The sequence below is a fragment of the Ceratotherium simum genome, chromosome 10 (genome assembly GCF_057802395.1).
Source record: "Ceratotherium simum simum isolate JZ-2026a chromosome 10, ASM5780239v1, whole genome shotgun sequence".
Lineage (NCBI taxonomy): Eukaryota > Metazoa > Chordata > Mammalia > Perissodactyla > Rhinocerotidae > Ceratotherium > Ceratotherium simum.
The window spans coordinates 4,327,616-4,352,283 of NC_141909.1; the positions used below are offsets into that span (position 1 = coordinate 4,327,616).

The following is a 24,668-nucleotide window of genomic DNA, read 5'->3' on the forward strand; positions in this document are numbered from 1 at the left end:
TTTAAAACACTGTTCTTTCTACTTTTACCATGCAAAGAGCTTTCTGTAGCTACCACGTAATCTCTTCCAAACAGAAACAGCCCCCGAACTCCAGCATTTCCACATGAGTGCTATGAACAGTCCTTCACTCATTCCTGGTTCTATATATTTTCAGATAGCTCTCAGGTACATCCTATCTTAAATCATTCCTGATTTTCCTTGTCTCACATTTATTCATCCATCTATCCTATCATGTGGCTGTCTTTTCCATCTATTCACTCATCAGTCATTCATCTGCCCACCCATCTACCCATCCATCCATCCATCCATCCATCCATCCATTCATAAATCGAACATTTGCCAAAGGCCTTCCTGATACCAGGCACTGTGCCAGGCTTTAGGACCTCAAGGATGAATAGAATGCGGTCTGTCCTTTCAAGAAGCTCAGTAAAACAACCATTTAACTAAAATTTATCTTCTCCAGGCTGAATTCCCATATTTCCCCCATTTGCTTGTTTCTTTCATTAAGTTTCTAAGGATGATCATTATTGTGTGTGTATATTTTATTATTAATATTTCAATATTTTACATTTTCATGGTAGTTTTAAAAAACTACTAAATAGAAATATTCTAATGTTCAGCCTGGCTCTGAATGTACTTTTAAATATCCTCTAAGGGTACATTTATACTAAAATACAAGTTCTCTTTGTTATAAATAGACTGTTCTTGAAGTTTAACTTCAACACAGAAGAGATAATTACAGCCACACAGATCTAACAGAGTACCGCATATTCTGGTATTTGAAGAAGGTGGTTTGGCTCAAATTACATATAATTACAGGTTAAGAAAAATTCATTACTCTTACCTAGAACAGTATGACCCATACAGCAAGCAGTGATGAATAAAAACTACTATTTTGAGCTTACTAGTAAATTACTCACTATGTGATTCTATATATTATTTCATTATGGAAATCATATCGATACGGTCAAGAGTGCTTAAAGAGCAAATCTCTTCCTCTCAAAGTGACACATTGTGAAAAGCAAACCAAAACCAAACCCAAGCAAGGCTGATTGGCCTCAAAACCAGAGAGGAAAGTGCATTGGATAAGTCAATGTATTCATTTAAGGAGCACCTTTATTCTCTCTTCTTTATAAAATAGCCTCGATAATGTCAATAATAATCACCTGCCCCATGGAATGTGTATGTTATAAATGATTAAAAGCAGCATAAACATAATCACAGCTCATTGTACCTACTGGGGCGTGTACAGACACATACACTGGTGGCCCTTCCACCACCAGCATCTGCCAACTTACTGCCAGATATGTATTTTGATGTTTGCTTTACTTCTAAAAATAGGTATACTAATGGCACCTCATCCTGGGTGTCTGATCTTATACTGTTCATGATACTAAAAAATACTTACATAGCTTTCCTAATTTTTCCAAATATTTGTTCTGTGGTGTGTTCATGTTCGCTTTGAGACTTATCTACATTTATTTTTGTGAACCATCTTCTGCTTTCAACAACTAGAGGACTGGGTCTTTTCCATGTTTTAGAGTTCCACACATATTTTGTGCAGCAAATTCACACTTGTTCATAAGAGCTTGAGCATAGTCCTGACCTAAACTAATAGGTTGGTTTTATAGGAGATTCCACTCTTCAAGTCAATACAACTTAATAGGCCCACTTGTCAAAGGCCACCATGAGGTTCTCTCCTGTCCCTTCACTGCCTCAGCTACCCTCTTTGTTCCGTCTCCCAGGGCTCTGTCTCATGTGGGCTACTATATCAGTTTGCTAACTGGTTTCCCAGCTCTATTCTTACTCTTCAACAATACATTTTTTCATATTTAAAGCATGAATCAGATCATGTTCCACCTCCTTTCCACTGTACTGATAGCCTCCCATTGAACTTAAACTAGAATGTTGAGCTTTGACTTACACCAGGTCCTGCTGACTCTGGCCCCTGCTTGCCTCTCAGTACCCATTCTCAATGTGGTGATTCTGCCCCCAGAGGGTGAAATTGATTCCTGATCAGCAAAAACACCTTTAGCTATTACAAGGTTTGTGGCATATAATGGTGCTTAATAAAGGCTTGTTGAATGACTAAATAAATCAGGAATTGGGGAAAATTAGATTGATAAATAAGAGATGGAAATGGATTACGCACAGGCATAACCACCCTTTTTTCAGTCATTGTTAAGAGACACATTTTGCCAAGGAGGATTGATCATTGAAGGGCCACAACCATTGTAATAGCTAAGACACTTTTTTGCCCCCCAGTACTAAATTCTTTAGCGATTCTCTCATTAATTTTTCTCCTTAGTGGAGCAATAATGAAATAATAAACGTTGACAAACACAGCCCTACAGCACCACATCTCGCCTTCTCACCAGGTTCTCAGGGCTCCAGCCACCCTGCTCCCATCAGTTCCCTCAGGCTGCCTTCCTCTCAGGGTCTTGGCACACACTGCTCCTGCCCCCAGACCCCACCTCCCTGCCCATCACATAACTGGCTCCTTCTTGTCCTTCAGATCTCAATCTACATGTGTTTGTCTTGGAGATGCCCTTCATGACCACTGCCCTGTCTAAACTAGTGTTCCTGTTGGTTCCCTCCCAGGGAGGATCCTAACCTGTAATTATTAGTTGACTGTTGCTTCTTCCCACTGGACCGTAAGGCCTGTGGAAGTGGGATGTGCCATTAGTTCTTAATATCGCATCACAACTGCCTTGTGTAACTTCAGGGACATAAAGGGGCTCCATAAATGCTTGTTAACTCCATCAATCAACCAACCTGGAGTTACAGGAAATTAGGCTGATTTCTAAGACACGAAAGTCAGATTAGGAATAGGCATAGCCAGTTTTCACTTAGCAATTTTTAAGTGCCAGATATTATACTAAGCCTTTTGCATAATGAAACCGAGAGGAAAAATATAAAATTACTTTACAGGAGAAACTATCACACATGTCAGCAAGGCTTGACTGTGGATACTTTCATTTCCAAAGAGAAAATGTGACAACAAGTGGGAGGTTTGTTCATTCATTCATCCAACAAACGCGGGTAGAGTGTCTACTCTGTGCCAGACCCTGCAGGGATGTGATACTGAAACACACACACACACGTGTGTGAAAACATATAAGAAAAAAAGGGATGAAATATTTGCCCTCAATGAGGTTCAGAGTGAAAAGGGAGTGAGACACACTGACCAAGAATCAAATGTCTGTAATGTTATTTTTAAAAACTGAGTGAGTGAATACACATCAGACATTTGGAGTCATTCTCTCCGGGGAGTTCAATTATGGGTGATCTATTTTCTTCTTTAATCTTCCTTATTTTTCAAGTTTCTCATCAAGAATGAATACTACTTTTATGACAAAAATGTGTTAAAATATATGTGTATGTAAATGTTTAGTACAAGAGAAAAAAGGAAATGAATATATATGCATATATATAGTAATTCCCAGTTACAATGCACATAGTACCAAGAGATACTCTTAGATCCCTAATTTTTATTATTTTCAACATTAATAATTCCAGAGAAAGAGAAGCAATATGAGAATTTTATAGGCTATTTTCTGGCTGGTACTTACAGTTGATTTATGAAGTGCTCCTTGAGTAATAAAACAAAGGTTATAAACCATTAGTTTATTGTACTAATAAGAGCCAAGGGCTCTAATACAATTGTCTTACCTTAGAAGGTGTAAAAAAAGGTGGAGGGTGCTTAAAACTGTAACAGTTTCTTGCTCTTACTTTTATTATCTTTTCTCTACTGTACTATTTTAGATTAATGAAATAGTAAATCCTTTATCCAGCTGATTTTATTTAATGTTATGGTAAAAATGTTAATCTTGCAATTCTTAGCACTGTAAGAGTGAATCCTTCGAAGACCATATATTTTACAAAGACATACAATGAAATCTAGGCCATTCTTTGAAAATTATGGTAGAAGATGATATAGAAAATAATTATTGTAAATATTTTTTGTTAGTGAATAAACACAAATAGGAAAAGTATATTTCGTCAAAATTTGGGGTTTGTCTTTTGTGAGTCACACGCACATGCACACAGGAGAGTATGCCCACATGAAATATGTGGGTAGTTGAGATGAAGTTGAAGTTCTAATTTCATTTCTAAATCCTGTCTGTATAATCGTGAATAAGTCACCCAAATCTTCCTATGTCTGACTCCTCATCCTTAAAATGTTAGAGGAGATGTCAAATCTCTCTAAGGTTATAATCTAAATTTCTCCTTCCACGATTTCCAGTAACAGATATCGTGAGCACCTTCTCCAAAGGGTCCTCACAGGACACTCTCCTTCCTGCCCACTGAGCTCCCCCAACCCCAAAGTTCTAGAAATCTGTTAGAAATGGCAATGCAACTGTCGCTGTGAAAACTTTCCTAAGTGGGGCCAGCCGTCCCCAGCGCTGACTTTCCTGGGCTCGCTGCGAGCCTGTGTTCTGAAGCGGCACCCCTGGCATCGCAGGAACTGACTCCGACAGATTTGTGTCTCCATTCGTCATCCCTCCAGATGGCTCCAAAATGAATATAGCATTCAAATAACTACACAGAAGAAACCGTCCTATAACCAGTTGATTCATATAAAATGTGTGAAAATCAGATTATACCATTTATTTTTCCACTTAGAATTAGTTTCAAAAGTTTTCACTTTACATAAATGACATAACAAGGCAAAGCACGCATGTTCCACGGGCCGAAGTACCTGCCAGTCGCTTTCTGTAGCTTCAAGAATTCGGGGCAGAAAGAGATTGATTAAATGCTCATAGTTCTGGAGGGATTATTTTCAGTTACCTTAAACTAGGACTGAATGAAAAATGTATATATTTAGATAAATAAAATACCTGAATAATTAAAAAACAAATATCAGAAGGTTAATAACTAGTGGCTTGGGGCCAGCCCGGTGGTGTAGTGGTTAAGTTTGTGTGCTCCACTTCAGCGGCCTGGGGTTCTGGGGTTCGCAGGTTAGGATCCCGGGGATGGACCTACACACTGCTTATCAAGCCATGCTGTGGCAGCATCCCATATAAAGTAGAGGAAGATGGGCACGGATATTAGCCCAGGACCAATCTTCCTCAGCAACAAAAAACAAAAACAAAAAAACCCAAAAAACTAGTGGCTTAATTAGTTTGTTTTCAAACTATGACTTAATTCAAACCATTTGGATTTTTTTCCACATACGAAGTAATTCACAGACTCTTTGTTTCATCAAGAAAAATATCTGGTGAGACAGAAAACAATAATGGAAGTTAGTCATGTACAGTCTACTCAAATCATCTCAAGAACCTTCCATTCCTCTTCAAACAACTTACTTAAATTCTGCCTTGAAATAAGGACAAAGCCCTGACTAGTCCACCATATTTTTAAATATGTTATTTCACAAACATAAACTAGAAACCACCACCAAGTGGGACTCCTTTCCAGCCACCACCTCGTCCTAATCTTACTTCACTTTTCTTCAACATAAGACCACCTTATGTCAAAGCAGCAATGCTGAGTACGTTAAGCAAATAGCAACACGGATGAGTCTTCCAGTGGTTACCAGTTCGAATCACGTGAAAGAAGTCTGCAGATTCCTTTGAGAAGTAAGGGCTAGTGGTGTAAAATACACAATAGGTGAAGTATTATTTGAAAGCAAAATAGCTTTAGACAAAAACAGCCAGTGTAATTTACAGTTTTTTCACAAATGCTTAAAATAATTAATTTCACCTTATATAATATTCTACTTAAAGTATTTATGTAGCAGTCACAAATTCTAAAAATCATTTTTAGTTACAGAAGTAATGTATGAATACATTTGTCTTCTAAACATAGATATAAGCTAAAATTCCATTTGACTATCATCTCAAAACAATTAACTAGATATTACCACTGTTAGGTTTTTGTTGTGAATTATTCCAGATCTTAAAGATTCTTAAATGTCTATGTCCCCATGTGAAATATATACTATGGTTTGGTGGTTTCTTACTGACAAAGACTCATTTACTGGCCCAGCATATACACACGGAGTGTCCACCATGCATGTTTCTCTGTCCTCTCTGTTGGAGACACAGCAGTAAACTCGACAGATGCAAATCCCTTCTGAAGGAGCTCACATGCTAGTGGAGGAGAGATAATCAACAACTCTGTAGAATATGTGCAAGCTAAGGAATAAGAATAAACCAGAGAGAAGGAGCAAATGCTGCAGGGAGGTGGGGGTGCTGGAAATTTAAAATATGGTGCAAAAGCATATTGAGCAAAAGCATACTCATCCCCCGTTCCCTCCTCCCCTTGGCAAAATATGTGTACTTCAGTCAAGTGAGTGTAACCTCATGTCCACCGAAGACACTTTGAGCTAGTCCCCAGGAGCAAGCTTCGGACCCACAATTTCAAACTATTTATTCTCTGAGCACGAGGGAGTTGGTTAATTATGTTTTCAACTCTCCTCGTTGTTGTATGTGTGCACTCGCTGCAAGGAACTTATGTCTTTTTATCTGAATGTATTTTAAAGCAGTAGGTAGAATAACGAAAGAATAAATCATGGACTGAATGGGCCACTTTATGTATTCAGAGAGAGGAGCCATCCATCATCACAAAGGAAATACCAGTGTGAGCAATATGGTAATAAATACCAATATGAGCAAAGACTGGCATACTGCAAACTGGGTGGATTTACTAAAATAGCTTAGTAAGACTGTTCTCAAACCGCCTTTGCTCAAGTGGGGAATGTGAAGCGAGTATTACCCCGACTCGCATCTCAACCAGCACCACCCATGAGTTGTCTCCACCCGGGTAAAAACCAGCTCTCAGCTCTCAGAGCTAGGATACATATCAACACTATAGAAAGTCAAACCCTTCTTCACTCCATTCCAGTTCTTTTTCTCCCTCTTCTCTTCCTTTTCCTTCCCTCCCCTTTCTCCTTCTCCCTTTCTTTTCACGATGCAGTTAGGAACTGGAGACCAAAGGTGCTGTGCTATTTAAGGGTCAGTTGGCTGACAGTTTGGGTGAGAAAGATTCTGATGAGCATCGGCCTGGGCCTGCAACAGGAAGCAGTCAGCTTTGCTTTTCCTTCATCTACCGGGTAAATGATAGACATAAAAAAGACACTCACTACAACAAGTAATCTGCTCCGACTAATAAAGGAATATGTAAGTGCCTTTGATCAAAGCTCCCACTGTGAGGCATAATCTGTGCCTTTCAAGTTCTGTAATCCGAAGAAAAGGAGTTTAGATGCTTACATTAAAAGATATAGATCAAGTTAAATGCAGTGGAAAGAACATGGCACAGCAAGACCCAGATGCTGGTCTCGGCAAAGTGGCCTTCTATTGAAACTAAATATTAACTGCAGCCAGTATTTTGATCAGTATGCTGATCTCTAAGACTCTATTGACTCATGTCTAAAATGAGGTCATTACTGCCCACCCTGCCTACTTTCCTTTTTCTGCAGAGTTGTTATGGGGCTCAAATGGAATAAAGCAAAAAAAAAAAAAAAAAACTATGAATGTTGTAACACATTCTGTAGACAAGAGAAATCATTATTCCTGACATATTAAAAGTTGTAGTGCCTCACATACGGACTCCAAACCCACAACTCCATAAAGAATAAATAGCTCGCCTGGATTGGTAAACAAACACAACAGCAGGGAAGATCAAATGTCTCCCCTCATCTGAAACAGGGAATGCGGGTGTTCCCCACCACTCACAGCACTGCCACAGCGTACAAAAGTATGGCAACTATGGACTTAGAGTACCACACTGATGACTCAAAGGCTTTCCTGCACAGGGGCTGATTAATGCTAAGGAGAGAGGGAGAAATCTCACATGATTGCCAAGACTCATCAGAGCAACAATAAAAGGAATATATTTTTAGTTAAGAGAACTGATATCCTAGCTAACACTCTATGCACGTTCACACAGCAAGAGATGACTCCAATCCCTTCTGTCTTCTAGCATTGCTTTTAAAAATACGGAAAAGAATAACGATTAATTCACGCTAACCATTCAAAGCCAAAGGATGAACATCGACTGCTTAATAGAAACATACTTCGTAACTCTTAGCAATTTGGGAATCACGCTACAGACACAATAACCATCCACTAGGTCCTTACTGTTGCTTCAGTCAGACATCTATTTAATCCTTGTCCTGACTAAACACCCAGAAGAGAGTAATAGCAACTCTTCCTGTAACCATCGACACATTTCAAACTAACGCTGTGCTTTTAAAACTGAAGAGTCTAACTTTCTAGGACAGGAATACATGATTTTTTTAAAAATTCTTTTTCTGTCTGACTTGCAAAAATAAAGTGAAATATAAGTAAGCCTTATTTCTATGAATTCAATGATTTCCCTTACAGGATAAAGTATACGAAAGGTTACATCTTGGAGAAGCTGAGCACAGCAGCCTTTCCTAGACTGCTGGATATGGAACACACAAGCACACATGCTCAGTGAATGAATGAATTTCTCTTTTTGGTCTCATATTTTCAGCCTCCTTTGGGGAGTGAAAACATGAGGGCAAATGGACTTAGTGCAATGAAATAGTAGTCCTGTCCCATTTTTTATTTTGATGCACTTTTTCAAAAAGTCTCAATGTGTGTTTCAATTTAAAACCACCTTCAGTTGCAATTTCAGGTTACCTAGCACGCACAGAAATGGGGAAGGAATGACGGCCAGTGGGCACCAGCTTGTCTCCCAGCCACCTCCCACGTTCGACCCCATACTCTACCCAGGTGTCTCGGAGGACTGACAGCTGGTCAGGTATTGTGGTTGCTGCCAGGCACTTTCTTAGTGGAAGAATTATTCCAGATTCTCTCACTTTTTTCCTACAACTCAAGCTTCTTTCTCAACATTAATAGAAAAATTATTCTCATCTGAGTATTCTTTAAAGGAAAAAATACAAGAAAATCTTAGTGTTACGTATTCATGAACCACTACTATCCAAATATTTACTTGAAAATTCCAGCAATGATTCATTAGAAATGACTTCGGTTACCTACAAGCTCGATTAACAGTTCTATACGTGAACCTACATCTTATGTCACTGACCGAGAGTGGTTAGCTGACATCATTCTGAGTTAGTAATTCCTCCTTCTTCCTTCTTTTTTTATCCAATCTTTCAGCACGGATGTGCATCCATGACCACACAGACTGTGGGAGCCTCCTCCTTCAGACTGTTACTTAAAGTTCAACTCCATTATTAGTTAAAGAAAAAAAAAGAAAGAAAAGGGGGAAAAGATAATAAAGAAAGAGATTGGGTGGCACAGACAATTAAATCATTACTCATCAATGCTGAAATTCTACGTTTTTAGTTCTCTGTCAAAAAGGATGAGCGAGCTAGTGTCAATCCAGTATTCTCTACCTGTGTCATCTAGATTGGGCCACTTTCAGACAGATTCAGCAATTCTGAACATTCTGTTTGTGTCATTTCTGACGTGAAGCCCTTGTTTTTGGCCTCTCCAATTGTCATACATTTTCACTTACAGATGTTCTCCCTATCATTTTTTAAAATAAGATTCACGTCTGCTTTCCAGTAATTATTCTGTCTTGCCAAAGCTATAAGCCACCATGCTCTTTGCTGCCTTTTGGTTGTTTTATAGGTAGACACTTCCAATAATTCCTGGTGTTGTGGACTTCATTGTTTCTCATTATTGTTCCAAGATTACCTTCTCAATTCTTTTAAGTTTCAAATCTCCTCTTCCTAACACTAGTCTCAGAGGGCGTTCTGATGTTGTTTGAGGTAATAAACAAAATCCACAACTGCGCCCCACTGTTTGTGGGGAGCATTTATCTCCCTTGTGATTTGTCTTGTGTTACTTCTTCCTTCTGGAAGTCCCGCTATCCCTCGGGTGGGTCCCTGGACTCTGCTAACCAAGAAGATCACAGAACGTAATTCAACGTTTCCAATTATGAAGCTTTTGCCATTGAATGAGGTTGAAAGCACAGTGACATTTTCAGTGTGTGGTAGGAGAGAAGCAAAAGAGAAACAGAAAAAGGGGCCTAAACAAGACGTGGCGGGCCCGGGAAGTCCTAGTCTGGGAACACGTGTGCGATCTAGCTAGGAGCCAAGAAATCAACGCTCAGTCCTCATATTTTGGTTTCTCTGACATCAGCTACCTTTCAGATACTTCAAAAAGCTTTATGACAAAGTTGAATCTGAGACATGGGAAAACTGAATGCCCCTTCAGGATTTTCGTCAGCACCGTGAAAGGAGCCATGGCTTCCCTCACCTGTTAGCTGTACGCTCCTAAAGCCAGTAAATTAGAAAGACTGATGTGTTTCCAGGGAGAACACTCAGTGTCTCACCCTGCCAAACACATCAAAGCAATCTGTTTTTGCCAGGGAGACTGGCGGCTCCCCACAATGACTCAGCCACTTACCTAAAATCCTAACCCGGTCTGTTCGTAGCCCGTAGGTCACTAACCTGCCAGCCTTGTAATTTACACTGCTGGAGGACAAGTCGACATTTCTCCTCGGCAGACAGTTTCTTCTTCTCACCCCGGAGTGTATCGGCCAGTGGTTTATACCTGTGAAAAGCAGCAGGGACACAGAAGCCATGACTGAATTTGTCAAGCAAATGATTATAGTCCACAAGGTCATCTTTTTTACACTGTTTCTTAAATTTTCCTCCAGTCTCACTTTATCCCGCGAGTCACCAAATCTCCATCCATTGTGCATTTAACATTGTACAACTGTGAAACAACCATTATCTTGTACAGGAGAAATTATTTTAAAAATGAGTCAAATATATTTTTCAATCCTTTAACGTATGTTTAACACTGTCATGGTGTGATGCAAACCGTTTATCAAAAGAAACTTTGAAGAGAAAGAAAATCTATTAGTTTACATTTAAATACTTAGAATGCTCTTAAAAATACACCTTTTAACAAATTACAGCATTCTTTATTACCATGTGAGAGTGAATCTAGATGAGTTAGAATCTATAACAAATATAAAAATATCCATAAGTTTTGCTCAAGTGGAGGCAGAGCAGCTTCCTCCTCATATATTAGACATTGAGTATTTTAAATCTTCTAGAAGGAAATTTTACTTTTTTGGAAAATTTCTCTGAATAATTAACTTCCATTCCCTAGCTGATATTCATGGCAACATAATGGTTTCCTATGGATTTTTAAAACATGCCTTTCAAAATTACATCACTCATTTTAAAAAATCTGCGTCAAATTTCCCTTTACACTTATGTATTTAACCTGACATATAAGCAAAACCGCATTAGAAGGAGAAGAAAGAGGAGGAGGAGGGGGAGAGAAAGGAGTAAAAGAAGGAAACAGCAAAGGTCTATGCAGCTCTGTCTGGTTGCATTGTGTGTTTACGGTTCTCACGTTGGGCTGCTCTGGGAACTCAACATCAAAAGTTAAATCACCTAAGTTTCCTGTAAAATATCTTAGCTTTTCATCTAAAGTTTGTTGCAGCACATTTGGCACCTTCTAAAATGAATTCCTTGTTTACTTAGGGCAATGAAGGAAGGAAGTGCATTGCCTGCACATCTTTATTTTCCACCCTCCCTCCGAGCAACCACTGAGAGTACTGGACATGTCCCACTGACAGCCACACCGGATTTACACACACTTCTTTATTTCTGCAAGTGCTGCAGAGAAATGTGGTGCCCGGCACGTGGGCCAATGCAGCAGTAACTGTGGGCGAATAACATAGACTGAGAAAATATACCTTGTTGACTTTTTCAGTAGCAGACATTTATTTCCTTTCTTAAATCCTTAGCATTGTCACTGAAAATTTAGCATATTATTTTTCCTGGATTGAGAGCTGTCATAATCTTGCTAGCCATGAGTCAGACAAAATAAATACATCAGCATCAGCAACAACCCTTCCTTCTCATATATAGATTTTTGCTCACGTATCAAACTCAGGGTACAGGAGGGTGTAAAAATAGCAAGTAACAGAGACTGAACATGAAATTGTAGTGCCGGAGGCGAGGATATGAAAAATCTTGCTCATCATTTTGATCACACCGAATGGACTGAAATGATCTATGGTGACTGAAGTATTCAGTGATTTCACTCTTGGTTATAAGAGGCAAGATTGTGATTTCCTACCCAGCAGGCACAAGTTGGTATCTATTTGTTTTTACTGGTCATATTGTAGTTGCTGCAGTAAAAAAAAAGGTATTTCCAGGGTAGAACAGCGCAGACCAAATGGGTGTAATGGAGTATGTGTGTGTGGAGGGTCAGGAACTGGGAGTAAAGTGTGCAGGGGGCAGTGGGGTGGACTGCCTAAAAGGTTATGGGCATCCCCAAAAGATGCTGGTGCATGGCCTCAGTGCATCGGTGAGCAAACAGGGATTATGTTTTATAATGTTTGAGTGGTTCAAAGGTGGCAAACTGTACAATGTCTTCGAATAGGAAAGGACCTGGATTAGGGATCCAAACACAGCTTCAGGTTCCAACTTTGCAGCAAATTTGCCATGAGGCCCTTGGCAAGCCACTCAGCAGGTAATTCTCCCCTCTCTCAGTACTGCATGTTTGTGTTTCTCTAGATGTGACACAAATTCTATGTTGTATCATAAATACTAGTTTACTTCCTATCTGTCCTCAAAGTGTGTGAGCTTCCCCAGGGCATGGAGTCAACTTTGCATGTTCCATGGAGTCTGCTGGATTGCCTTTGTATGGAGCAAGTACAAATAAACGGTGGGAGGCCAGGAAATTGGGCTAGGGGGATGAGAAGTAACATTTCTCGAGCATTGAATGAGAGCAGGAATGTTTCAGATGTCGCTTCCTAGGCTCCTCACAGATGTAGGAGGTCTGTATGATAATCTTCTTTTAATAGTGAAAAACCGGATGGTCACAGAAACTAAGTCACTTGTTCAAGTCCACACAGATGGTGTTATGGGTTGAATTGTGTCCCCTCAAAAGAAAAGTGAATGTGACCTCATTTGGAAATAGGGTCTTTGCAGATGTAATGCAGTTCGGATGAGGTCATCAGAGTGGGCCCTAATCCAGTACGACTGGTGTCCTTATTTGAAGAGGATAATGCCATATGAAGACAGAGACACTCAAAAAAATGTCAGGCGACAACAGAGACAGAGAGTAGAGAGATGTGGCTGTAAAGGAAGGAACAGCAAGGATTGCGGGGTACCATCAGAAGCTAGAAAGAGGCAAAGAAGGATTCCACCAGTCTCAGAGGGGCATGGCCCTGCTGACACCTTGATTTTGAACTTCTGGCCTCCTGAACTGTGAGAGAGTAAATTTCTGTTGTTTTGAGCGTCTTGGTTTGTGGTACTTTGTTAGGGCAGCCCTGGGCCACTCATACAGATGGTAAACGTGGCTGAGCTGAAATTTGAACCCAGGGCAATCAGACACCAGAGGCAATCTCTCCATCACCATCGCTATGGAACTAAAAAGCCCCCTCCCCCAATGGTCGCACAATGGAAAAGGAAGAGATTGAACACGAAAGACTGAAAAGGTAAAACATCAGCAAATCAGACATGCAGAGAGAAGTCCTGGTTCTCTGACCTTTGGGTGACTGGGCCTCTCTTTACCAGCGAACTAGAACTCCTAATGAAACAGACTCATTCAAGCACTGGGGAAATCAATGCCGTTCTACCACTTAGCCAGAGTCACACGATGAAGTGAAATCACTCAAATTATCTTTTTATTCTCTTATAATTGTCTCATTCTGGAACCTTGTTAATTATCATGGCGAATTGAATTGACATAATTCACATATCTGAATACAGTATTAACAAGTCAGAACAAAAATCTTACACTTGGTGTTTTTCTCATTTTATATTGTTCTTTCGACACCTAAAATGGTATAATTCTGACATTTCAACCGAAAAGACAAAAACGTCAGCTTAGACAGGGTGAGGTACTCTATTTTAGTGTAATTAAAAACATCTTGTCTTTTGGAATGTGAGTGTCACCTATAGGTGGTGTCCCTGGTCTATCACTGCACTAAAACACGATCCCACAGAAACTTCAATCTGAGACCAAATGGTAATAATGAGCCTGGAGCAGTACACGGGTCCTGAGCACAGGTGTGACTGAGAATGGGACTTCTCACCTCTCATTCTCCATACCCTCCCAGCCTCTGTTGTCCAAGACCAGGTCTCCTGGATCCACTGAAGATCCCTATATTCAGGCTGACACCTGCCCTGCATCTGAGATAAACCAACCGACTGTAAGAAGTAAATGTTCACTCTTACAGCTAACCCACTCTCATCTCATCCTGGTTTGACATGAGGGAATGAATGGGATCTAGTTCCATGTCCAGAATTGGAGTCCTGTGGCTTATTTATTTGGACTCATTCAATCCATCAACTGATACTGACTAAGGAATATTGACTGAGCACAAAATATGTACCGGCAATGCAGCAGGGAACAAAACAGGTGAAATTCTTATATTCTATGATGGGGATAGAGAGACCAAAGTGTAAATGAGGAAGGATGTCAGATATGACAAGAGATAGAGAAAAACAAAGCAGGAAAGGTTTCACTGTGAGCAATAGCTGATGGCGAGGAAGGAAGTAGTGGCAACCTCTGGGGAACAGGAATCCAAGTGGAGGGAACAGCAGGTCCAGAAGCCCTGAGTGGGGGGGGGGGTGCATGCCTGTTTGAGGAATATCAAGGAGGGGAGTGTGGCAGGAGCAGAGCAGGTGAGAGGAAAGGTGGAGGAGATGGATTCACACAGCTAAGCACAACAGGGTAAGGGGGTGGATCATGCAGGTGACTCCAAGGACTTTGGCTTTGACTCTGAGAGTCCTGGGGGCAAGAGTTGCTAGGTTGAGAGCGGGCAGTAGCGGAACAAGCCAGAGAGACTCTCTGGAGGCTCCTCCGACAGCCCAGGACCGAGCAATGGAAGTGATAGGAATTCGTTGAACTCTGTCCATATTTGGAGGTAGACCCAACAGGGTAGACCCAACAGGATTTTCTGATGGATTGACGTGAATGTGAAGGGAAGAGATGACGACTCCATGGTTTTTAACCTAAGAGACTGAGGATGAAGCTGACATTTACTGAGATGGAGTAGACCGGGAAGAGTAGTTATTTCCCAGACTAACACTGCACAAACAGAAGGGAAATAGTCAGTGCACCCGCAGAGAAGCAAAAAGGAGAAATGCAGGTGGCGCTCCTGAAGGAGGTATCGAGTACATGTCGCTGATGCCCCCAAACCAGACTTACTGCCTCCCGGTTGCCAATGACTCAGCTGTGGTCAGTTTCTTCTCTGCCATGACCTTCTGCCTGACTGGATACCACAGTACCTACCATTTAGGAAGGGGGGTCTATTTCCATTACGGTGCTGAATATTCAGTGCTCTCTCGGGGTTAAACCTAAAGCTGCGTTAGATGCTCCATTTGCCTCACTTTTCCTGTGAATGTGTCTCTGATGGCTTTCCACTTCCCCTTCTTCTTGCCAGTCTGCAGCTTAAATTGCCAATATATAAATGTGGGGTTTCTATCACAGTTACTGAAAAATTCTTTAAGATGCACACTGTTCATTAAGTACTTTCTCTACATCAAAGATTCAAATACAAAAACTCTCCTCATTACACTCACAGCATCGGGAGTACAATGACACAAAAATAACAGCAGACATCACGATACCTTACAAAATTATAAGTGAAAGAACCACATCAAAGGTTGTATTCATTTTGGGGTCTCTATACTCTCTCTCCTTTTTTTTTTTTTTTTTTTGTGAGGAAGATCAGCCTTGAGCTAACATCCGATGCCAATCCTCCTCTTTTTGCTGAGGAAGACCAGCCCTGGGCTAACATCCATGCCTATCCTCCTCCACCTTATATGGGATGCCGCCACAGCACAGCTTGACAAGTGGTGTGTCGGTGTGTGCCCGGGATCTGGGCCTGCGAACCCCGGGCCGCCAAAGTGGAGCGTACGCACCTAACTGCTGTGCCACCTGGCCGGCCCCGGGGTCTCTATATTTTAAGAGTGATAGAGTGAAGTAGAAGAAGAAGAGAAAAGCTAACAATTGAGAAATGTAAAGTAAAACCTAAGGAAAGGGATGAAATAAATATTTCTCTTTTCAAAAGTGATTGTTCCTCCTAGTTTTAAGGAGAACTTTACATCCTATTGCTTGTAAAAGAGCTTATGCAGTGACCATATAATTCAGGTTAAACATAGTAATGACTCAATTAACTACTTTCAGAAGACTACCATGAAATAGTAGAATCATTTCCTTAGAAAAAGACAGTTATATATGTCAAGCTAATATTTAAAAAAAAAGACAAAACTCAGATGCAGTTTCTCTGGAATTGTTTGTTTGCTGAATATTGACTTCACCTCTTCATTCTCAAAGAAAATTCTGTTGTGAAAGTTTCAGTCCCGAAATCCCTTAAAATTTAATTCTATTCAACAAATATCTATTGAGCACATATTATGAGTGAGGTATGCTGCAAAAAAATGCGTAGCTTACCAAGATGTGTTCTAATTTCACCGCATATACTCATATATAAAGCATGACTTTTTTTTGGCCAAAATTAGATCTCAGAAAAGATATGATTTTCTTATTGCAAGACCTTATGAAATTTCTCTTATTATGGACAATTTTGATTACCTGGTTGAGAACAACAAAATAATTTTTGGGGAGAACCATTAACCTCCTCATCCCTCAGGAGGGAGTGGATAATCCACAGCAAGAGGAAAACAGGATGTGGCGGGAGCTCTCTGTTGGAGGACTGATGGAGAAAGACAGGCTGGGAGGGCGGAGGAAGGAGGACCAGGACAGAGGATCGGGACTGCGCCTGCGCAATTTCGGAGCAGCCGAGGGAAGACAGAGTTTGAAAGGTGGTCAGCAGTGCTAAACGTTGCCGAGAAGTTAAAGCATGTCAACATTGAGAAGGGGCTGCTGGATTGGTGGTTGGGGAACCAAGGGCTATGCCAGAGACCCAGAAGAAACCAGGTTACCAGGGCATCAAGACATTGGCAGAGGGCGGAGAGGCACAAGTGCTGGGCTCTGGTGGTTCACGACGTAAGTAAAGGAAAAAGTCAAAGGCTTGTGGGTGAGACAGAATCAAGAAAGTTTTTTGGGTGTTTTGTTTTTCAGAGGCAAGGAAGAAGCGACAGAGCTTCCAGGCAACATTTGTAGAAATATACAAACCCTGCATTCTATTCATGCTTATTTTTGTGTATTTCCATTTTTTTCCAGATTATTTTGTTCATTGCTTTGTAGCTCCAATAGGATGAGGATGCAGTTTCTTCTATAACCATTTCCTTGATATTTTCTCCCAGGGCACCGCATGGCTTCTCTACCTGGCATGTACGTCACCGACGGAGCTGTCTGGCCATGGTTAAATAGGGATGCATTTTACTCGTTCTATGAACTTGCCTGGATTTTTCATTTTGCTCATCATATTCATGATCTCACAGTAACCACAGTGCAGGTGCAGAAGGGTGATTTTCTAGCTATTTGGGGCTAATTTCCAGCATTCAGAATGCTGAGTGGTGGGTTGATCGTAACAGCTGCCTAGCAACGGGACTGACATACATCATGAAAATAGTGAGAAGTACGAAGAAAAGGAGCATAAGTGGGCTTGAGAGAGGAATAAAATCTATTTCCACATAGAGAGTGGGGGAGGATAAGAAGGAGAAATGAGACACAGAGAGAGGATTTGCAGAAGAGCTTTTCAACTAAAGAGGAGCACTTTTTTTTTTTTAAAGAAAAAGACGTGAAAGCAAAGAGATAAATTTGTCAAAAATCTTCTAGTTCACACAAAAATCTATTGCGTTCTCTAAGTGCGCACATTCTTTCTCTTCTTCCGTGACTTTTAGGGCTTAAAAATCCCATCCACCATCGCAGGTTTCTCCAGCTTTCGCCACCTGAACTGTCTGTCCTCTAGTGCATTGGCTCTGCTACCACACAACCTCCCCATGCCCACACAGCGGAATAACCCGCACTGCTCAGCGTACCACATGGAACCTTTATCCTGTGTACCTGCCCACTGTTCTGTCTTCTACCAGCTTCCTACAGGTCCTCTGCATCAAGCCAATCAAACCACTTCTGATCTTCTCACATTTCTTTGCACCTGCTGTGCCCTCTGCCTGGAGCTCCTCAGCCTGAAACCACTGGAACACACCCTGGTGTGTTCCCTTATCTCCACCACCTCTTCCTGTATATTTACAGGAAGGGGGCATTAGCTATACTTTGCAGTGGCTTTTGGGTCTCCTGGAGTGTTCAGGCCTAGAATTTGGTCTTGAGTTTATTTTTACATCTATTGGAACTAATATTCGGCCAATCAGTGCTCATCAGGGTCTCCATGTAGCTCTGTTAAGGGAAAAAGAAGTCTTTACATCAATACTGTGACAATTGCAGGCCTACTGCTTGTGCCGCTGGTCAAGACTGATTTCTCTTCTCTTTCCAAATTATGGAGAATAGGCTGCTGCCATCTTTAGAAACATGGGAACAGCATTCAAAGACACTGTGGCATGTCACATTCCCATGTACTTCCTGGTTAAGAGCCCCTAGGAGTGAAATCCTTGGGATGAACAAGGCAGACAGTGACAGAAGAGCTGCCCCCGTGACATCCCTCCATAGCCCCACGCAGGTTCTGTTGGGGGCTCAGTGACGGGCATAGTTAATGACATCCCTAACATCTATGTGCAATTCTCTAGAGTTGAAAATGAAGCAGAGAAGATGAAAGGGAGAGAGGGAGAGAGGGAAGGAAGAAGGAAGGAAGAAAAACCAGGAAGATTTCTAAAGTGCCTGTAAATTCCAGGTATGATGTCATGTTAATGTTACTCCATATCATCCCTGAACGCTCACAACAACCACAGAATGACATTTAAGGAAGTTAGGTGATAACTTCAGAGTTAGCTTATAGTAGAGCTAGAATCTTAATCCAGGCAGTAGATTCTGAGACTAAAATGGCTTCTACTAAATTAATATGGGGATAAAAACAGACATTTGTTTTTGAGCTTGAAAGGATAAAGGAAACCATCATCCAGAACCACATATAAATGAGGAATATTAATAAGACAGGAAATGGAAAGAGCGACGCCATGCTATTCCCTTAAATTCCATCTTCTAAATCAAGGTTATTTTCTCTCTCTCTTATTGCAGTGGTGGTTGTTGCTTTTGTTACTATTATTTTAATACCTTATTATGTTATTGTTTTAATGCCATCACAGCTGTATTTATTAGGCATTTATCTATTAAGACTCTAAAACATAGAATCCAAAATTGAAACTCCATGTCTGACTTTTACACCACCCCTGGTAGAGACCCAGAGGAAGAGAAAGGAACTAACATGGAGGAGTAAAGGGAATTCCAGAATTCCTGAGTAATTACTGGGCCAGCTGAGAGTGCTTCACGGAACCCCTTGCCCTCCATCTAAAATCCCCAGGATGATTTTTCAGCTTTCACTGTGTGAGTTCCACTGGAGGTGTGGTGTTTTCGGCCAGCACAGCGAAGGTGGGGGGTATGAATGACCACATCCGAAATTCGTCCACTTTCACCACAGCCACTTCCTTGAAAGCCTCTCATTTCTAAGCCCATGGCAAAGCAGACCGCCTGGAGATGCAGCCTTAATCCTATGGCATTCATTCATGCACTTCGTGTAATTAAGCCAGGGGGCTCTCATCCCAGACAATATGGGAGCTGAATAATAAGAAAGAATGCTAAATTATACCTCAGCTCCTGGGATTAGCCAGTACCACCATGCAGATAAAAAATGAATTCAGAGCATCTGCTAAGAATTTACATGACAATGCTCTCAAGTTCTCTTAAAGCCCATCCCAACATTTCATTTTAATTGTGCAATGTAACAACATTCTATTTATTCAATAAATGGATGAAAGTGAAACACTAAATTAGAAACGTCCCAGCATGAAATATGCCAAGTTCCATGTCCTGAGTGGCCTTTGCAACACGTACCATTTATTTTAGCCAGGTTTGTACTGGCTTCTAATTCAGCCCTAGGATATTTTTCTACACAGAAACTCCCTCTGTGCATGCAGAGCACTCCAGAGCCATCTACCATAGGGGACATTTAAAACTGTGCCCTCTTGAGGAACTGAATACGTGATGGGGCTGAAATAAAAGTCTCAGGCAAAGGAGCCAATCCTGCTGCTTTCTGATCTCGTTACACACGCCCAGGAGGATGCTGAGCGCAATCAGTGCGTATGTTCAAACTGATGTGCTCTCGTCCTTCCTCCTCCATGCTTTGCAGAATATACTGGCTGAGCCACAGCCTCTATTTATCAGGTACAAGAAGAGCTTGTTTAGCTAAACTGAAAAGAACAGATGTTCATTTGTTGTTTGGCCTAAATAAGAGACTTCTTCAAGCTATGCGGTTTAAGTAAAATTATCCCATTCCTAAAGCAATTTGCTCCTTAACCAAATAGTCACCAGGGTCAGTCTGACCTCCTATCTTAGAGTAGGGACAGGAAACCAAGGCAGATCAATTTATTTGTTAGAAATATTTTTTATTAGTGTTTTTTCTCTCTGTTAAATAGAGAAGGAAATTCTTCTCCTTGGAAACAACTAAAAAGTTTTATGGAGATTGGTGGCTAATGCCAGTTTTTTTTATTATTTCAACAAGTTTATGTCTATTTCAGATATTGAATTAAGTCACTTACCACCATGTGAATCTGCCATTCAGAATATCATTGTCATTACAACTGGTTAGCAAATCACGACAAAGTTGAGAATGAAATTACTGTGACCTCCAAAGGAACAGGCTGGTACCGGACCTGGATCATACTATTTCACAGGAATGAAACTTTCTTTTGCACGTCTATGTTTGAAAGTGTGGGACAAGGGTTGAATCAAGACTTAGGGTTTGGCATCTGAACCTAATTATGTTTTTTAATTTTGGAAAGTATTAATTATTTTTTTAAAAAAACACTTTATTAAGGTATAATTGACAAACAAAAAGCTGTACATATTTAATGTATTGAACTAGATGCCTTCAGAAATAAGTATACATCTGTGAAACCATCACCACAATCAATGCCATAAATGTAACTATCACCTCTAAAAGCTTCCTCCTGCTCTCTTTATTTTTGTTTATTTTTTTGTGATAAGAACACTTAACATAAGACGTACCCTTTTATCAAATTTTTAAGATTACAATACACTATTGTTAGCTATAGGCACTAGGCTGTATAGCAGATCTCCAGAACTTACTTTTCTTGCAGAACTGAAACTTTGTACCCTTTGACTTTCACCTCCCCATTTCCCATTCCACCCAGGCCCTGGTAACCCCCATTCCATTCTCTGCTTCTATGAGTTTGATTATTTTAGATCAAGATTCTACATATAAGTGCGATCATGCAGTATTTGTCTTTCTCTGTCTGGCTTATTTCACTTAACATGAGGCCCTCCAGATTTATCCAAGTTGTCACAAATGGCAGAATTTCCTTCATTTTTAAGGCTGAATAATAGTCCATTATAGGGCCGGCCCGGTGGCTTAGCGGTTAAGTGCACGCGCTCCGCTGCTGGCGCCCCGGGTTCGGATCCCGGGCGTGCACCGACTCACCGCTTCTCCGGCCATGCTGAGGCCGCGTCCCACATACAGCAACTAGAAGGATGTGCAGCTATGACATACAACTATCTGCTGGGGCTTTGGGGGAAAAAATAAAAAAAAAAAATAGTCCATTATACATAAATACCACATGGGAAGTATTAATTTTAAAATACAGTCAGTCATTACTTATAAAGACAAAATGGACATTTGTGTGGTGAGTCGTTAAACATTAGCAGTAGTGAATTCTAACATCACTTAACTGAATTATGTCATCCGAGCCAAGAAATGCAAGAAACATGGACATTTTAAGAACATATTATCTTAATGAAAAATTTAATGTAAAGAATGAAATTTCTATTTTTCTTCAATGAAACACGTTAAATATAGATACATTACTTTTGAGGAATATAACAGAGATGCTTTGATAATAGCGAGGGATAATTAACATTAAGAATTAGAATCTGGGGCTGGCCCGGTGGTGCAAGCAGTTAAGTGCACGTGCTCCACTTCGGCGGCCGGGGGTTCGAAGGTTCGGATCCTGGGCGCGCACCGATGTACCACTTGGTAAGCCATGCTGTGGCAGCGTCCCATATAAAGTAGAGGAAGATGGGCATGGATGTTAGCTCAGGGCCACTGTTCCTCAAGAAAAATAAAAGGGGAGGATTGGCATAGGATGTTAGCTCAGGGCTAGTCCTCCTCACAAAAAAAAAAAAAAAAAGAATTAGAATCCACTACACTTATATTAAGAGGGAAAATAACACATGCACCTAATCGTCCTACCAAATATTGATTTCTTTGTGTGCATTTTATTTTTTTGGGGGGGGAAGATTAGCCCTGAGCTAACACCTGTTGCCAATCCTCCTCTTTTGCTGAGGAAGATTGGCCCTGGGCTAACATCCGTGCCTATCTTCCTCTAATTTACGTGGGACACATGCCACAGTGTGGCTTGATGATCCGTGTGTAAGTCCACGCCCAGGATTTGAACCCACGACCTCCGGGCCACCAGGAAAGGAGAGTGTGAACTCAACCACTACGCCACCAGATCAGCCCCAAAATATTGATTTCTTATTGTCGCTATTTGAAAATATTGTCTGTACAGGTGCAAATGAGAAAAGAAGCATGATATTTGAAATATGTTGGAAATTTACTAAGTATATTATCACTCACTGATAGGTACTAATATCTCTAATGAAAGTTTTAATTAAAAGAAAGTCATCATTAAAATTGACATTAACTAGAATCCTAAAGGAATAAATAATATGCAAAATGCTCTTTCTCTTAATGTCCATTAACACACCATACACCTTTGACAGAGCACACACTTCAAAGTTCTGGTTCCTGTTTATTGTTTCTAGCTCTCACATGACTTCATTTGATAATCACCCATTAAGATTAACACATGTACAACACTCTGCTTGGTACTGGAAGCAGTGGTGAACAAGACATCATCTTGCCTTTGCACGTCCTTTCAACAGAATGTTGAACATTGTCTGGCGGACCCTTGGGGATTACCTACTTCGATAGAGGTGTGATCTTTGATTACTTTGACTAAGCTATTTTACAGCCCTGTAGGAAGAGAACTTAAGCGGTAGAAAACTGCGAACAATGCAGATGATTCCTAGCCAAAGCAACACCAATGATGTTTGTCATGGCGGTGCAAATAAATTTTGTCAGTAGAGAATATAAATCTCTGCAAATCAAATTTTCATTTGAACTAGTTTTAACACCTTATTAGTTTCCTCTTTTCATAAAGAGCTGAATAAAATCTTTGATATGTATTCATAATATATTTGTATGATAGTCATGATTTTACTTTTTTGAAAATTATATTTTACCATAATATGATGTGGAAATCGAGAATTAGTAAGGGATAACTTAGCATTCTAGCAATAACCTAATCCAATATACCCTTCAACTTCTGCAATCCAGTTTTTGTTTTTTGTGCACACAACTTTATCAAACATCACGTCATGATAGTTAACAACACTTTATGTGTCAAATCCAATAACTACATTTCATGGCTTTTCCTCCTGCCACGTGTTTGTGTTTTCATATAACTTGATGCTTCTGTAGCAAATGAAACCATTGACTCATCCCTCCTTGAACAGCCTTCTCCCTGGTTGCTGTCCCATTCTTCATGTTTCCCTCTCACCTGTCTCACGGCTTCTCAGTCTCCATTACAGACGTCATTGCCTCCATCCTTCTACTAAATCTATGTGCTTTTCAGCATTTGCTTCTTGCTCTCCTGGAATGTCTTCTCTGAGCAACCTCAAACACACTTAAGGCTATAACTATCATTTATAATTAGTGATTTTAAAACTTTCTGTATGTGAAACACAATAATCACTTTCCTGAGCTTCACACCAGTACATTGAACTGCCTCCCGGACAGCACAGTTTGGATCTCCCAAGCACACCTCAAGACCAACATGATCCACCCACCTCCTCCTACATACTCTCCCTTCAGTCCTACTCCATGGGCTCTACCATCTATCCACCTCCCTACCTGGAAACCTGGGAGTCTGTCAAGACTAGTTCACCAACACATCTTGATCATTTTACATCCTATCCATCTCTAAAGTTTATATCCTTTTCTTCATCTCAATTAAGTTCCGTCCATAAACCCTCAGCCACTTCTTTCTTGATTAGTATAATCAATAGTCTCCTAAATATACCTGCCTTACCCTAACTAGTCAAATTTTTCACACTGTTTTGTTCAACATCCTTCAGGGATTCCCCATCTTCAGCATATGGTCCTAGTTTTTTATGGACTACGGGCTCCGTCAGGCAGTCCTCACTTTGTCTTTTCTTAGTTAAACGTCTCCCAGCCATGAGGATCACGAACTCCTGCCATGCTGTAATTTACTGAACTCACCATTCTCCCCATTGTTGTGCTTCTGCACGTACTTGTGTGAACAACCGTTCTTTGATTTCTTTTCTGGTTAACTCTAAGTGGTCTTCAAGCCTCAGTTGCATGTCATCTACTCCAGGAAACCTTATAAATCCCTTCCCTGGGAGCCTACACTGCCTGATCTAGACACTGCCTGCATCCTCTTCTGTCTCAGCATGCCACCTTGTCATTTTCTATTTTCCCAGCTTCTGAGACAGAGAATAGTCTATACATTCCATATTTTTATCCCTAAAGTACCCCACGGTATCTGGCGTGTTGAAAACATTCAACAAGCTCTTGTTGAGTGAGTACATAAAAGAAGGAAGAGAAGAAAGGAGGTATAAGAGGAG

General features: G+C 40.6%; 1 protein-coding gene across 2 annotated transcripts in view; it reads right to left on the bottom strand.

Annotated features, from left to right (window-relative positions):
* MYO16 (myosin XVI) overlaps positions 1 to 24,668 on the bottom strand; it is a 550,785-nt gene that overhangs the window by 100,160 nt on the left and 425,957 nt on the right. For both annotated transcript variants that reach the window (XM_087435860.1, XM_087435859.1), the window contains exon 28: positions 10,397 to 10,499. In XM_087435860.1, coding sequence (XP_087291986.1) covers positions 10,397 to 10,499 — 103 coding nt within the window. The remainder of the gene's footprint in view (positions 1 to 10,396; positions 10,500 to 24,668) is intronic.